Source organism: Arachis ipaensis, chromosome B09 (assembly GCF_000816755.2).
Source record: "Arachis ipaensis cultivar K30076 chromosome B09, Araip1.1, whole genome shotgun sequence".
Taxonomy (NCBI): Eukaryota; Viridiplantae; Streptophyta; class Magnoliopsida; order Fabales; family Fabaceae; genus Arachis; species Arachis ipaensis.
In genome coordinates, this window is record NC_029793.2 from 8964304 (window position 1) to 8980109 (window position 15806).

Sequence of the window (15806 nt, forward strand, 5' to 3'; positions counted from 1 at the left end):
AGAACTTTTTATGTTTACTTTTTCAGAAATTTTTCAAAAATTTTTTAAAACTAATTAATATTATATATATTTTGTTACACTACATCTAGTTATAAAAATTTATTTATTTCTAATACTTATATTAAAAATGAAAACAAATTTAAATTAGTGAATTTTAATCTATAATGTAATAATAATATAGTAATTATTTTATATATCGCACGAATAAAAATTAATTATTTTTTATTTATAAAAAATTTAAGAAAATAAAAAATTTAAGAAACTTGAGCTTGTTATATATATATTTTGATGAGTATGACATTTTTTTATATAAACAATTTCAGAAAAAAATCTAATAGTTATTCTATTACCTTTTTGGTTTTAGTCCAATTTAAATATTTTTTATTATTTTTGAAAAGAAAAAATCTTTTAAAGAATTTAATAATATGTGACGAGTAACACCGAATGAATTATATAAAAACCAATTAAAATGTAACACGAAAACATCTTTAATAAAAGATGAAATATGCATCTTTATTTGAGTGATCCCCTTAATAATAAAAAATACGTTTCTTCAAATGAAGATAATAATAATAGGATATTCTCATGATGATATCTTCATATAACATAACTCTTGACTAAAAATATTTAATTAATCATTTAAGAGTTATCATGCGAGTATTCCTCATGATAATATATATAGCCGCAAACTAAAGCTTCGAAAGCCGCAAACTAAAGTTTCGAAACTGAACACAACAGTCAAAAGAAATGAAGACGGAGGTGAGTTTCTTGTGCAGCTATGGTGGCCAGATCAAGTTCCACGATCGAAACAACCAATACTGGTACGAAGGAGGCAATAACAAGAAACTACACGTCCGCAGCAGCATCAATTTCAATGACATGATCGCCAAGCTCTCCGCCATCAGTGGCACCGCTGACGTGGCCTACTTCAAGTACCAGATCCCAGGGTACGGCCTAGAAACCCTCCTCAGCATCACCAACGACAGAGACCTCCGCAACCTGATGCGGGACTTCGATCCAAACACACCCAACGACGTCAAGCATATCTTCCTCTTCTCCGAGGAAAATTCTTCACCCTCTCCTCCTCCTCAGCAAGTCGCTGAGAACGCATCCGAGCTGGAAGCAGGTGCCGGTCCGCGTGTGGTTCACTGCTTGATGCTTACATCGGCCGGTTTACTCTTCACAGCGGTACTACTTTTTTGGTGCCCTTCGTATTCACCCTTCAACAGCAAATCCATTCGGTTATGGTCATTAACGACGGTCTCAAGAGTACTGGAACTATCGCGGTTAATGATGATCAATCTGTCTCTGACAAAACTGTAAAAGTACCGGTAATTTTACATAATTTTAAACTATTGCAGAGTTTCTTTGTTAATTATGTAAAATTATGTAAAATTACCGGTACTTTTGTAGCTTTGTCAGAGACAGATTGATCATCATTAACTGCGATAGTTCCAGTACTCTTGAGATCGTCGTTAACGACCATAACCGAATGAGTTTGCTGTTGAAGGGTGAATACGAAGGGCACCAAAAAAGTAGTACCGCTGTGAAGAGTAAACCGGCCGATGTAAGCATCAAGCAGTGAACACCACACGCGGACCAGCACCTGCTTCCAGCTCGGATGCGTTCTCAGCAACTTGCTGAGGAGGAGGAGAGGGTGAAGGATTTTCCTCGGAGAAGAGGAAGATATGCTTGACGTTGTTGGGTGTGTTTGGATCGAAGTCCCGCATCAGGTTGCGGAGGTCTCTGTCGTTGGTGATGCTGAGGAGGGTTTCTAGGCCGTACCCTGGGATCTGGTACTTGAAGTAGGCCACGTCAGCGGTGCCACTAATGGCGGAGAGCTCGGCGATCATGTCATTGAAATTGATGCTGCTGCGGACGTGGAATTTCTTGTTATTACCTCCTTCGTACAAGTATTGGTTGTTTCGATCGTGGAATTTGATCTGGCCACCGTAGCTGCACAAGAAACTCACCTCCGTCTTCATTTCTTTTGACTGTTGTGTTCAGTTTCGAAACTTTAGTTTGCGGCTTTCGAATCTTTAGTTTGCGGCTATATATACTATCATAGGGAATACTCACATTATAACTCTTAAATGATTAGTTAAACATATTTAGTCAAAAATTATATTATAAGTATACTAAAATTAATTATTAAAGTCAACTATTAATATAAAATATATGTTAAAATATAAATACACATTAAAAATAAACAAAAATATCATTCACCAATGATGAGGTGGTATTATTGCAAGAACAATTAATATCTAATATAGCGCAAGATATTTATCTGTATTATTATTGTTTTTATATACTTGGGGATATTTTAACATTTTCTTGAATACTTTTCATTCCTATTTTAATACTTATATGGAAATCAAGTTCTAACATCAAAATATAACTTTCTTGATAATGATTAGTTCTTGAAAATACATTTTTTTAAGACATCTAAGAAATTAATAACATACATTATTATTACTTGATCTAGCGGTATAAGAATTCACCATTTTTCTTTCTTTCTTTCTTTTTTTGTGATCTTAAATTTAAATTTTTAATAAAGATAAAATAGATCAGAAGGCCGACTAATTGAATTAGTCAATCTATAATAATAACTAATAAAATTTAGATATTAATAAAAAAAATACCTTAAAAAGGATATGATTAAGACACTCCAACTAACTATGGAGCTGCTATCATTTTTTTAGCCATTGACTCGGTTAATAAAAGCTTAAAATATAATTATTTTGGCAGAAAAAATAAATTAAATAAATAAAAAGAGGAAGAGAAAAAAATAAAAAATAAATCTATCTATTGCTTCTGATTAACAAAAAAGATGTATCATCTTTACGTTGTTTTTAAATAATCTTACTATAATTTTGTTTTATAATATTCTATTTTGTCAAATGTACTTTAATTCATATATATATATATATAGTCTTTTTTTTTGTGATTCACAATTAATATATACATTGTTCGTGTATGTGGTTTATATGTTAATATTTTTATTGATTATCTTTATTATTATTTTTTTCGTGTGTCTCTTTGTTGCTCTTTATTTTAGTTATATTCATTGATTTTTCTGTATTGATGCTCTTTTTATTTAAAATATCGTGATAATTTAAAGTGTATGTTGTGACCCATGTGATATTTCTTAATTTGGTGTATCTTTTTAGATGGTTGTTTATGTTATAATGTGTTTAAGCAGTTGATTTAAAATTATAATATAATATATAAATTTATATATAATATGATTTATAGTATGCTAAAATATTAAGAAATTATAATATAGATATTTTTTTATTTGTCCATTAGATTCAACTATATAGGATCTTAAAAATTATACAATTATGTAATTAGTTATTTTTTCATATAATTATTGTATTGATCATTTATATTAGTGAGACTATTTTTATTATAAGAATATAGTTTATGATATTTAATTTTTTACTATTTATTAAAAAAAGTATAATTATTTAACGATATTTATTTTTTAAATTCACTATGTATGCAATTTTATTCTTTTCTCTTTTTATTTAAAATTTTACTCATGATGGTAATTCTTCTAATGGTATAAATGCGGATAATTATATTTTTACTTTTTGATATAATCGATATATTATTAATAATGAATAGTAATTAACCCCTCATATTTTTAATCAAAGTATTTTGACGATAGTTTCTATTTATAGATATCAATAGATGATTTTTTCTTTAAAAATAAAATGTATTATGATTTTAAGTTATTTCATAATTAACAATAATACTTGATTATTTCTTTAAAAATAAATTGCATTATGATTTTAGGTTATTTCACAATAATAATTAATGTTCATAATATTGAATTACTCTAATTTTTTTATTTTCTATCGTTAGTAGTTAATCCCAAATTAAAAAGATTATATTGAATTGTTGAATAGTCCAAATATAACCGGAGTTAATTTAATTTATTTGTTTATTAATATAATTGATTGAAAGCATAAATGATAAATAAGACAAGCAAATAATTAGAAAAATAAAATGTTAGTAATTACTTAAAATAGATAACAAAATAACAATACATATAATAATTTTAATCGTAAATTAAGCTATTTTATATTAAATGACTTATATAATGGTCATCTCATTTATTATCATCATAAATACTAAATTAAATAAGTTATTATTACTTTAGATTTAGAAGTAAATGAGAATAAAATCAGAGATACTATTTTATTTGGCTTTTAGGGTTTAATGGGCGTCACATTTAAATATAAATAGTGACTTCCGAATTTTAGTCTCTAACACATCAAAGTCACCTCCGTAACTCTTTTTTCATAAAAGAAATTACGATTTAACTCTATCAAGGATACAGAAGGTTTTCAAAGAACAAAGGAATAGTCTGAATTTGCACGAATTCTAAATGTTCGAACTTACGATATTGTTTCAGTTGGTTGTCGTTACGAGAATGACTCTAATCTATATGTGTCTAAGAACTAGAATAGATTAAATATTATTTAAGTAATTTATTTCTAATATTGGTATTTGATTAAATTAGTTTTAGAGAAATTTAAATTATTGTTGACTCAATTTATATATTATGACTATTCTTTTTGAATATATTATTTTTATATTTTTTAATATAAATTTTTTTTTCTGATTTTAAGTTTATTTTCTTTTTTGGATATATATATATATCACCTTTTTTCTCATTTTATATTTCAGATTAGTAATGTAATTATTAAGAAAAATGTATTTAAAAAAATTAAAACATCACTATTTACAAAAAAAAAAGGAAAGATACGTGAAAAAAATAAAAACGAAAAATTAAAACATCACTATTAGAAAAAACTATTAATATGCGTATGAATGGAGCCCGGATTGAAGAATATATATATGGATATAAAAAATAAAAAATTATTGCACGATTATAGAATAAAAAATAATCATATATATAAAACGAAATAATTATAACAAAAAATAATTAATATATGTAATTTAGATGTTTTTAATAACCGGTAACATAGAGTTTAACAAAATATAATTTATATATTTTTTTATTTATGTATATGTATAGAATTATTTATGTATATGTATATATATTAAAAAAAAACTACCGTAATATATATAAGATTATGGAAAGTCCTATCTAAATTTGACAAAAACAAGACAACTTACATATAGAAATGGTTCTCACGGATAATAAGATAAGTTGATTATTTTTCATGATTCTTTCAAATGATACTAGGTCCATTTTATAAATATTTTTGGTTCATATTTTAAGTTTATTTGATAAGTAAACCCTTGCACGAATCAAAGACAGTGCGATGTTACCAAAGACGTGTAAGTAGATGCTTTTGGTGGATGAAGTGCAGAGGAGGTGGATGTACCAGTCACAAAGATTTAGAAAGTGTGTGGTCCATGACATGTTGAGATAGGTGCGATACGCGTGGTAGTTATACCATGGCTTGATCTTGGAGTTGAAGAGGAGGAAGGAAAAGATAGAGAAGAAGACTGTGAAGGTAAAGAAGGAGAGTATGAATGTTAGGGTTATACGAATATATCTCCTCTTTTAGCTCTTTCTTAAAAATATTGGCATATAATTAATATAGATAACATGTATATTGAGTAAGTATCTCTATTGAATTAATCATAAAGGTTAATAAAATATAATGGCATAAATTTTACCTAATTGTATGTAGCAAGTATCTCCATTAAAAATATTTGCTAATTATTACCGTGTATAATTAGTGTGTATATATAAGGAGTAATAGTAAATTATTACAATTATTTATCATCTAGAAAATTCGTACCTCAAACATAGATCTTCTTCTGTTTATTATTTTTCATACCTAAGGGCTACTAACTACGATTCTATCAACAGTGTTATCTATATGGTAGATTATGTAATGAAACAGTTTGAAAAATAAAAGCAAGAATTATAAGGTTATGGAAAGTCCCATCCAAATTTGACAAGAACAAGACGACTTACATAGAAATGGTTCTCATGGATGATAAGGTAAGTTGATTATTTTCTATGATTCTTTTAAGTGATATTAGGTCCATTTTATAAATATTTTTGGTTTATATTTTAAGTTTATTTGATGAGTAAACCATTGCACGAATCAAAGACAGTGCGATTTTATAGATTTATAAGTTCTAATAGTCTTTATATTTAATTTGTTTTATAGTGTGATAATAGCCAATATATTTATTGGTGGATTTAACTATTACTATATTATTTATGATCAAATTGTAGAAAGAGAGAATATATGTTTTGGTAGAGTTGATTTTTTTTAAGAATGAAAATGGTAACAACAGACTTTACTTTTTGTTATAAAGAGAAATTAAAAATAAATTTAATTTTAATGCAGTGTTAAGATAAAATAATTTTATATTTACATCTAATGACGTAACATTACATTAACAAAAATAATTACTTTTTATATTAACTGTGTGAATTATCATCCAATAGACCAAATATAATTGTACGTCTATGTAAAATGCATTTTACACTGTCAATATATCAAAATAAAACTCACTAAAAATATGTGCACCCAAAATTAAACATGGTAGACAAAAAAAAAATAAAAAAACATAGTTATTTTTTTGGTATCGTATTATGTAGACGCTATCTTGTTATTTTGTTTGTATTAAAATATCTATTTACAGTTGTTTATAAGAAATAATTAAAAGAAAATTTCAAATACTAAAAAAAGAAAAATCTTTTAATGATTGATTAAAAATTAATTTTTCAGATGATATTTATTATGTAAATTGTAACACTCTCACTATCAGAAATCACGCTTCCGGCTGCGCTACTCTGATAGAAAGAAGTATTATGACTACTTTACATACTAAATACTAAAATAGGAGCCTGTGACTCAACACTGTATCGCTGATTTCTTTGAAAACCGAAAATAAATACTTTATCTTAAGAAAGAATACAAGCAGGCATAAAATCATATACAAGACTCCTTACATAATAACTCAACATATTAGAAAATATAAAACATACAATTCCTATCCCTCTTACAAACTTGTAATAACAAAGACGAGGGAAGAAAATAATCTAAATAATACAACAGCATATAAACCAAACGCAGTATAACTCTCCTTAATGCTTCTTCATCCGGTTCCTGAAAAGGTAAAGCTGTAGGGGGGTGAGAACCTAACCACACGGTCTCACCACGGAGTTTCAAAGTTGTCATAAGAAGATATTTAACAAGAAAACTGTTTTCAAGCTCTGTGATTATTATTGCCTTATGAATCTTTTAAAAACCAATAGGTAATCGTTCACAACCTTTTCAAAGAAACAATGCTTAATCTTTCAGAAATTCGAACCCAAGAGTCTATGCATAGTTTTTTCTCAAATAATCAATATTACTCAATGGGGGTAACATTCCCGAGAATTTATATAGTGCCCGGTCACACACTTACGTCGTAGGGTCAACAGAGTATCGAGTTTTCAACCTGGTACACGTGGTGGCAAGCCACGGCACTTAATCCAGGGAACCTCGTATCTCAGATATTTCAAATTCATAAGCCACATAAATAATTCATTCATCATTCATCAATATCTAAGCCATTCTCAATGTCATCATCATTCGTCAATCCATATCTCATTTCCAAATTCATTTAAAAATCATATTTCAAATCAATCATCATCATCCCTCTTTCCGTTTCGTTCACTAACAATTCTCAATCCAAAACATAACTTTTTCTTTGATAAATGAAGTAATCTCAAATCATATAATACTTAAAATTAAACCTTTTAAAATAACTACTTCAAATGAAATTTCTAATTTTATAAAATTTCGGCAGCATCTCCTCTAAAACTTGGATTCTGCCACCCTTTTCGGGTCCCATCCAAACATTTCTCAAACCTTTCCAAAACCTCAATCATTTTTCAAGATTCAGCTAGTTCCAATATCAAATTATTTTCAAAACGAATTAGTGCCCATAATAAATCTCTTTTTAAAATCAAACCAGCTCAAATACTAATTCATTTATAGAGTCATTTATAAAGTCACTAACTCAAAATTAAACCATTTCCAAAGCCAATTCCTTTACATCATCAAAAATAGCTTCAAAACCAAGAAAAGCCATTTTTCATAATAATCAACTAAATAACCTTTCAAACTAATCTCTTTTCAGTAATCACAAACTACTCAAGTAATCAAGCAATCAGTCATTCAGTCCAGCAAACAACCACATTTAGAAGACAATTATAATCACAGGCATATGTTCTCTCACATTAATATCTATTTACCACAACTCTGTAATAGAAATTAGATTTTAAGAAAAACCCCTACCTTGACTCGTCGAAACCATAACTCAAAATGCGTCAACAAAACCGTTTCTCTTAACCCGAAACCAACAGCAACCACAAACTCAGTCCCTGATCACTTTCGCAGCACTCACAGCAACTTAAGAGCGACATGCAACGCTCACAACATGACCCTACATTACCAGAACCTCAGAGTTTATAACCAAATATAACAGAATACAAACACGGGTTTTCAAAACATAAATACTTACCGAACTAAGAAAATGAAACAGCGGCGGTCGCTGAACCGGTTTGGCGGCAGCCACCTCGAATGGCGGCGACGACTAGAACTCCGGCAACGGCGACTGAAACAAACATACAGCGATGATTAAGCTCCCGGAAATTCAAAGGAAACGAAAACAAACTTAAAACCTCACCGGCGGCAAATCTCAGTGGCGGCAGAGGTGTTCTCCGGCGGCAGGACTCGGACAGAAGCTCTAACACTCTCTCTCAGATCTCCCTCTCTTCTCCTCTCGACAGCGGCGCCGACGGCGGCAGTGACACCCGCCGCACCGCCTCCCTCTTTTCCCCCTTTCTTTCTTTCCGCAACCTTCCCCTCTCACTTCTCTCCTTTCTTTTCTTTCTGTTTCTTTCTTTCTTTCCATGGATTTGCTGCTGAGTTTAGGTTAGAAAAGGGATTCGGTGGCTGAGGAGATAAGGCAGCTGGGTTTTTTTGGGAAAATTAGGGTTAGGGTGATATTTTGGGGATTTAGGGTTTTGGTAAAAATTAGGTATAGGGATAATTTGGTAATTTTAATAAAATTGGAGCATAAAGTATTAATATTTGAAAAACTAATTTAATCTCTAAAATTACTTTAAAATATTATTTGTAGTATAAAAATACTAACTGATTTTCAATAAATTACTCTAATTGAACATTCATGATAATATAATTAATTTCTCTTTATCTTTAACTTAAAGCATTAAATTATATAAATATAAATCATCTAAAATCAAATCATATAAAATTTTTATTATCTTTAATAAAAATAATTTCTGAAATTAAAACTATAAATAAATATATGATTTGAGATTGATTTAAAATAAAACTTTTAAAATTCTTGGGTCTTACATCCTACCCACCTTATAAAAATTTTCGTCCTCGAAAATTGATACAAAATAAAAGAGATTTCATGTTACTTCACTCTTGAACTTATTTAGAGAAAAGGCAAAAAAAATTCTCAATATATATATTCATATAGTTTCAAATACCAGAATTTTCATATGGCATATAAATATAAAGGGTATAAGTATGATGTGAAACAAAGCCACAAGATAGGCTTGTTGCACAAAATAATATGTTTCAAACGTGTGATGGTAAAGCAAGGCGGCAAAAGGGTATAATGCAAGCCGGGGTTAAAATGATGTGCTCAACGTCCGCATACTGATCTCGTACTAACTTCAAAGACTCAACTATTCAAATTTCAACATAATTTATCTCCACCTTTTCAACCGTACTTTATTAGGCAACTCATCTAAAGGTTCTCAACTTTGTTAAACACTTTACAAACCTTACTACTAGTCATAAGTCCCATATCAACAGAACTCTTTCACGTAAAACAAGGTTTCACAACTCCCAGTGATGTCGTACACTTATAAGTTTCACCTTTTGCATTCACCAGACGTGTTCTAAAGGACTAATGTGTCGTTTACTAAGTCTAATGGTCGCACAAAATGCCAAAACTAATCTCGAGTATATTCAGAAGGATAGTAGACCATATAAAAGAAAGAAAAAGGGACAAGGGCCGCGTTCGCGAGAATTTGAAAGAATTGCTGAAATCACAAGTAGACAAGGATGAACAAGTAATAAAGAGTGTTGGAAAAAAGAGTCAACTAATAACTTTATGGGTAACTCTTGAATCGAAGGAATTTGATAAGACCAATAAGATGAAAAACAATGCAGTATTTTGAAACGAATTCAAGCTGAGTCAAGTAAATATGAGGTTTGCAGAAGAAGAATATCCAAACCAGAGACAGTTTATAGAACTCAAGAGTATGGTAAAAAAATATTTTCGAATGCATTGTTCGTAAAGAATGGAAACTTAAGGGAAAATCATTTCATGTTCTGAAAGAGAAAATGGATAACAAACATCCTTCAAAAGAGTAATAAAAGCATAAATGTGGCATTATTTCAATATAAATTCAAGTGGAAATAGATTACACAAACTTTGTAAATGGAAAGATTAATTTGGCTAAGAGCAAAATTGTATTTTCTCTTCTTTTTCAAGCATGTATAAAAACTACAATCTTGTTGGAAGAAAATCTGAGATAAAGTTTTACTCATAAAAGAAAAGATGATGCATTACAATCGAACATGTTTAAATCACATATAGAAATTTTCAGAGTATAAGGTAAAAGAGTGTAGACTGAATTGAAAGTGATTTTATTAAAACTTCAATAAACGGTTATATCGCCCCAAAACAAGTTCAAATCACACCAAAGAGAGGCACTGCTCAAGTAAAGCAATTCAAGTCAGGGACAACTTTGCATAAAAATAAATCAGAACTTGTTTAAAAAAGTTTAAAACAAAATTTCAATAATATACTTGAAGTCACAACTTTATAAGGATGTTCAATAATATTAAGATGTGCTAAAAAGGAAACTAACTCATTTTAAGAAAAACTTAAATTAAAGGATTTCAATTAGAATTCATAAAGCATGTCACTCATAGAAACGAAAAGCTTAAGAAGAAACTTAGCAACTTAAAAAGTTGATTCAAAACTTAAATTTCTTCAAAAAAATTCAAAACCTTTTCAAAAATGGTTCAAAACAAAATTCTGAAAGTATACTTGAAATAACCACCTCGCAAGTATCATTTAAGATGATCACGATGTGCTTAAAACGAAATCAGCCCATGGAAGAAAGGATCTTTAAATTAAGGGAATTCAAACAAGAACTCACTGGCTGTGGATTATCAAATGAGTTTTCAATTGGTCTAAAGGAATACAAAACGCGCCAGGAAGACAACTCAATCAATAGAAAATTCTTAAGAAAGAACCTTTGACTAAAGAAAGACAAATAAAAGGACAATGGTGCATTAGATGGAAACGAATTCAAGTTGACTCAGATGAGAATGAGATTCACAAGAAATAGAAAACTAAGACTAATGGTGACGTTAAAAAAAAAAAAACAATAAAAGAGTAATTAAAAACAGAATCAAATATGACATCCACAGAAATAAAAAGTTTCAGGAAGAAATTGGTCCATTCATGAGAATTAAGACATGAGTCCAACATATATATTTTTTTTTGTAAGAACAACAATTGCATAAATAATATAGTATGCTAAACCAAATTTTAATAAATAATAAATAAAAAATAAATTAGGTGAACCTTACCAAACAAAACCAACTGGAAAGAGACAAAAACCTTTTTTTAAAAAAATATCTAAATATATAGTTAAATAAGGATATTCGTAAAAACTGTAATAAGATTGTTAGAAAATCAAATTGTATTTAAAGTATATATGAATTTCCATAAATCAGTGAAAAAACAGGAGAGGTATTGAAAACCACTAGTTTTAAACTGTATAAGAAACTTTCAATGTTTATATAAAGAAGTATCTATCAAATTAAAAGTGGTTGTATATTTCAAATAAAAAACGGTTTTGTTAAGATTTAAAGAATGGCTGTAATTATCATCGAATAAGAGAAAAACTAAATTACAATTTGTTTACAAAGGACTCAAAATATAAACTTAAAAAGGGGTCCTACATCAAAACAGATTCAGATGTATATCAAAAAATACATGATTCAAAAGGAAGTGCCTAAATAAAGAAGGTAAATACACCAAGGGTTTTAAACAGGCATATGCAGTTAGGATCAAACAAGAGCGTACGTGAACAAGAGAGTAGGATTGAAAGATAATCTGTTCACTTTCCGAGAAAAGTATCGCAGACAAGAACCTTAGAGCATACCAAGCAGGAATAAGATACGTGATATTCGCAAAGTTCAAGACACCTAACCGAGTAACCTCAAGAATTAACTCCTAATGTTCCCAAAACCCACGATTCGCATTACCTATGACTTGCATATTGTCTATGATAACCCATTGGTGCTTCCATATACATAATTCACTAGTGTTAAGCTGGCCAAACTTAATACCAGGAATTATGCAATGCAAGACTAATGGCATTAATCAATAGACCGTCATGTGCATAAAGCTCTAATTCTCGTTATTCAAACAAGACCTACTACATGACAAACTCTCAAAGTATGCAATTGAAGCATAATCAGTCCATTCCCAAGGCTCTACAGGAAAGACCGCTCTGATACCATAATGTAACACCCTCACTATCAGAAATCACGCTTCCGGCTGCGCTACTCTGATAGAAAGAAGTATTATGACTACTTTACATACTAAATACTAAAATAGGAGCCTGTGACTCGACACTGTATCGCTGATTTCTTTGAAAACCGGAAATAAATACTTTATCTTAAGAAAGAATACAAGCAGGCATAGAATCATATACAAGACTCCTTACATAATAACTCAACATATTAGAAAATATAAAACATACAATTCCTATCCCTCTTACAAACTTGTAATAACAAAGACGAGGGAAGAAAATAATCTAAATAATACAACAGCATATAAACCAAACGCAGTATAACTCTCCTTAATGCTTCTTCATCCGATTCCTGAAAAGGTAAAGCTGTAGGGGGGTGAGAACCTAACCACACGGTCTCACCACGGAGTTTCAAAGTTGTCATAAGAAGATATTTAACAAGAAAACTGTTTTCAAGCTCAGTGATTATTATTGCTTTATGAATCTTTTAAAAACCAATAGGTAATCGTTCACAACCTTTTCAAAGAAACAATGCTTAATCTTTCAGAAATTCGAAATCTTTCCTTTTTTATAAGAAAATCTCAATCAAAAACCAACCACGCAATCAAACAACACAATCATTAATTCAGAATTTTAGTTCTTCCTTGATTCCATAAGATGCCTTGATGTGTTTGCTAGTAATTCCAAGATTGAAATAGGCTAGGCATGGATCAAAGGAAGCAAGGAAGGAAGCATACAAGTGGAGAGAAGCATAAAAAGTCAAAAGAAACAAAGTCAGCCATGCACGCGCACGCGCACAAGGCGCTCGCGCGCACATCGCAGAACTAGCCAAGGACGCGCACGCGTACCATGCGCGCACGCGCCGATGATGGCACATGACCTCATTAATGCAACACGTGCCTGGCGATTTGAGAGGTTTTCTGAACCCATTTTGGCGCCAAATTGCTAAGGGAAAGGAATAAAAGGATGAAGGATTAAGGGGAAGGCATCACTTAGGACTTTTCATACTTTTCACACCTTAGATGTTAGTTATCAATTAGCTTAGTTTAGTAGTGAGAGTTAGTTTTTAGAGAGAGAAGCTCTCACTTCTCTCTAGAATTAGGATTAGGATTAGGTTTAGTTCTTAGATCTAGGTTTTAATCTTTGCTTTCTTCCACTTCTATCTCTCAATCCTTTGTTGCTACATTCAATCTTCTTCTACTCTTTTGTTGTAATTTCCTTTATGTTGTTCTTATATTTTGTTGTAGATCTCTAGTATTGTTCTTTCTACATTCTTCCAATTCAATAAGAGGTAATTCATAATAAATGTGTCTTCTTTGCTTTTCTATTGTTGATCTCTTGCCTTTGTAGTTAGATCTCTCTTTAATTCTTGCAATTTATGTTGTTTACTTTTATTGCCTTTTATGTGTTTGTTGAAATGCCTCTTCTAGATATAGTATAGATTTTGTTCCTCTTGGCCTAGGTAGAGTAATTAGTGACACTTGAGTTATCTAATTCCTTTGTTGATTGGTAATTGGAGAGATTGCTAATTGGTTTGGAGTGCACTAAAGCTAGTCTTTCCTTGGGAGTTGGCTAGAACTTGTGGCTCAAGTCAATTCATCCACTTGACTTTCCTTCAATTAGTAAGGGTTAACTAAGTGGTAGCAATGAACAATTCTCATCACAATTGAGAAGGATAACTAGGATAGGACTTCTAGTTCTCACACCTTACCAAGAGCCTTTTATAGTTGTTAGTTTATTTTCATTGCCATTTACTTTTCATGCTTCTTATCCAAAACCCCAAAATAACTCATGACCAATAACAAGGCACTTTATTGTAATTCCTAGGGAGAACGACCCGAGGTTTAAATACTTCGGTTTATAGATTTTAGGGGTTTGTACTTGTGACAAACAAATTTTTGCATGAAAGGATTATTGTTGGTTTAGAGACTATACTTCAATGAGATTTCATTTGTGAAATTCTAAACCGTCAAAAATCCAATCGTCACTGATGAGGCTCATCTGTCGGTTATCCAGCCAACCCGACAAGTCTGAATTGTACTTAGACTGTCCCCCGACGTGCATCTTTTTCTCAAATAATCAATATTACTCAATGGGGGTAACATTTCCGGGAATTTATTTAGTGCCCGCTCACACACTTACGTCGTAGGGTCAACAGAGTATCGAGTTTTCAACCTGGTACACGTGGTGGCAAGCCAAGGCACTTAATCCAGGGAACCTCGTATCTCAGATATTTCAAATTCATAAGCCACATAAATAATTCATTCATCATTCATCAATATCTAAGCCATTCTCAATGTCATCATCATTCGTCAATCCATATCCCATTTCCAAATTCATTTAAAAATCATATTTCAAATCAATCATCATCATCCCTCTTTCCGTTTCGTTCACTAACAATTCTCAATCCAAAACATAACTTTTTCTTTGATAAATGAAGTAATCTCAAATCATATAATGCATAAAATTAAACCTTTTAAAATAACTACTTCAAATGAAATTTCTAATTTTATAAAATTTCGGCAGCATCTCCTCTAAAACTCGGACTTTGCCACCATTTTCGAGTCCCAACCAAACCAAACCAAACACCTGTTAATCAGTCAAATCACTTCCAACAACCATTATCACAACAACAGTACTCAACCCAAGGAAATTACAAAACAGGCATATGTTCTCTCACATTAATATCTATTTACCACAACTCTGTAATAGAAATTAGATTTTAAGAAAAACCCCTACCTTGACTCGTCGAAACCATAACTCAAAATGCGTCAACAAAACCATTTCTCTTAACCCGAAACCAACAGCAACCACAAACTCAGTCCCTGATCACTTTCGCAGCACTCACAGCAACTTAAGAGCGACATGCAACGCTCACAACACGACCCTACATTACCAGAACCTCAGAGTTTATAACCAAATATAACAGAATACTAACACAGGTTTTTGAAACATAAATACTTACCGAACTAAGAAAATGAAACAGCGGCGGTCGCTGAACCGGTTTGGCGATAGCTCCGGCAGCCACCTCGAACGGCGGCGACGACTAGAACTCCGGCAACGGCGACTGAAACAAACATACAGTGATGATTAAGCTCCCGGAAATTCAAAGGAAACGAAAACCAACTTAAAACCTCACCGGCGGCAAATCTCAGTGGCGGCAGAGGTGTTCTCCGGCGGCAGGACTCGGACAGAAGCTCTAACAACGGCGGATCTA

General features: G+C 31.0%; 2 protein-coding genes and 1 long non-coding RNA gene across 3 annotated transcripts; 1 reads left to right on the forward strand and 2 right to left on the reverse strand.

Moving 5' to 3' along the window:
• LOC107614943 lies at nt 748-1443 on the forward strand. The gene is made up of 3 exons (XM_016317068.1): nt 748-1188; nt 1230-1331; nt 1414-1443. Exons 1-3 carry the CDS (start codon nt 748-750, stop codon nt 1441-1443), a joined length of 573 nt encoding a protein of 190 aa, XP_016172554.1.
• LOC107614944 lies at nt 1575-1985 on the reverse strand. Its single transcript, XM_016317069.1, has one exon. The coding sequence runs from the start codon at nt 1983-1985 to the stop codon at nt 1575-1577; it is 411 nt and encodes a 136-aa protein (XP_016172555.1).
• LOC110266183 lies at nt 15255-15801 on the reverse strand. Its single transcript, XR_002353189.1, has 3 exons — nt 15729-15801; nt 15555-15656; nt 15255-15476 (listed from the first exon to the last, which is right to left on the reverse strand). It is a non-coding gene; the product is annotated as an uncharacterized LOC110266183 (long non-coding RNA).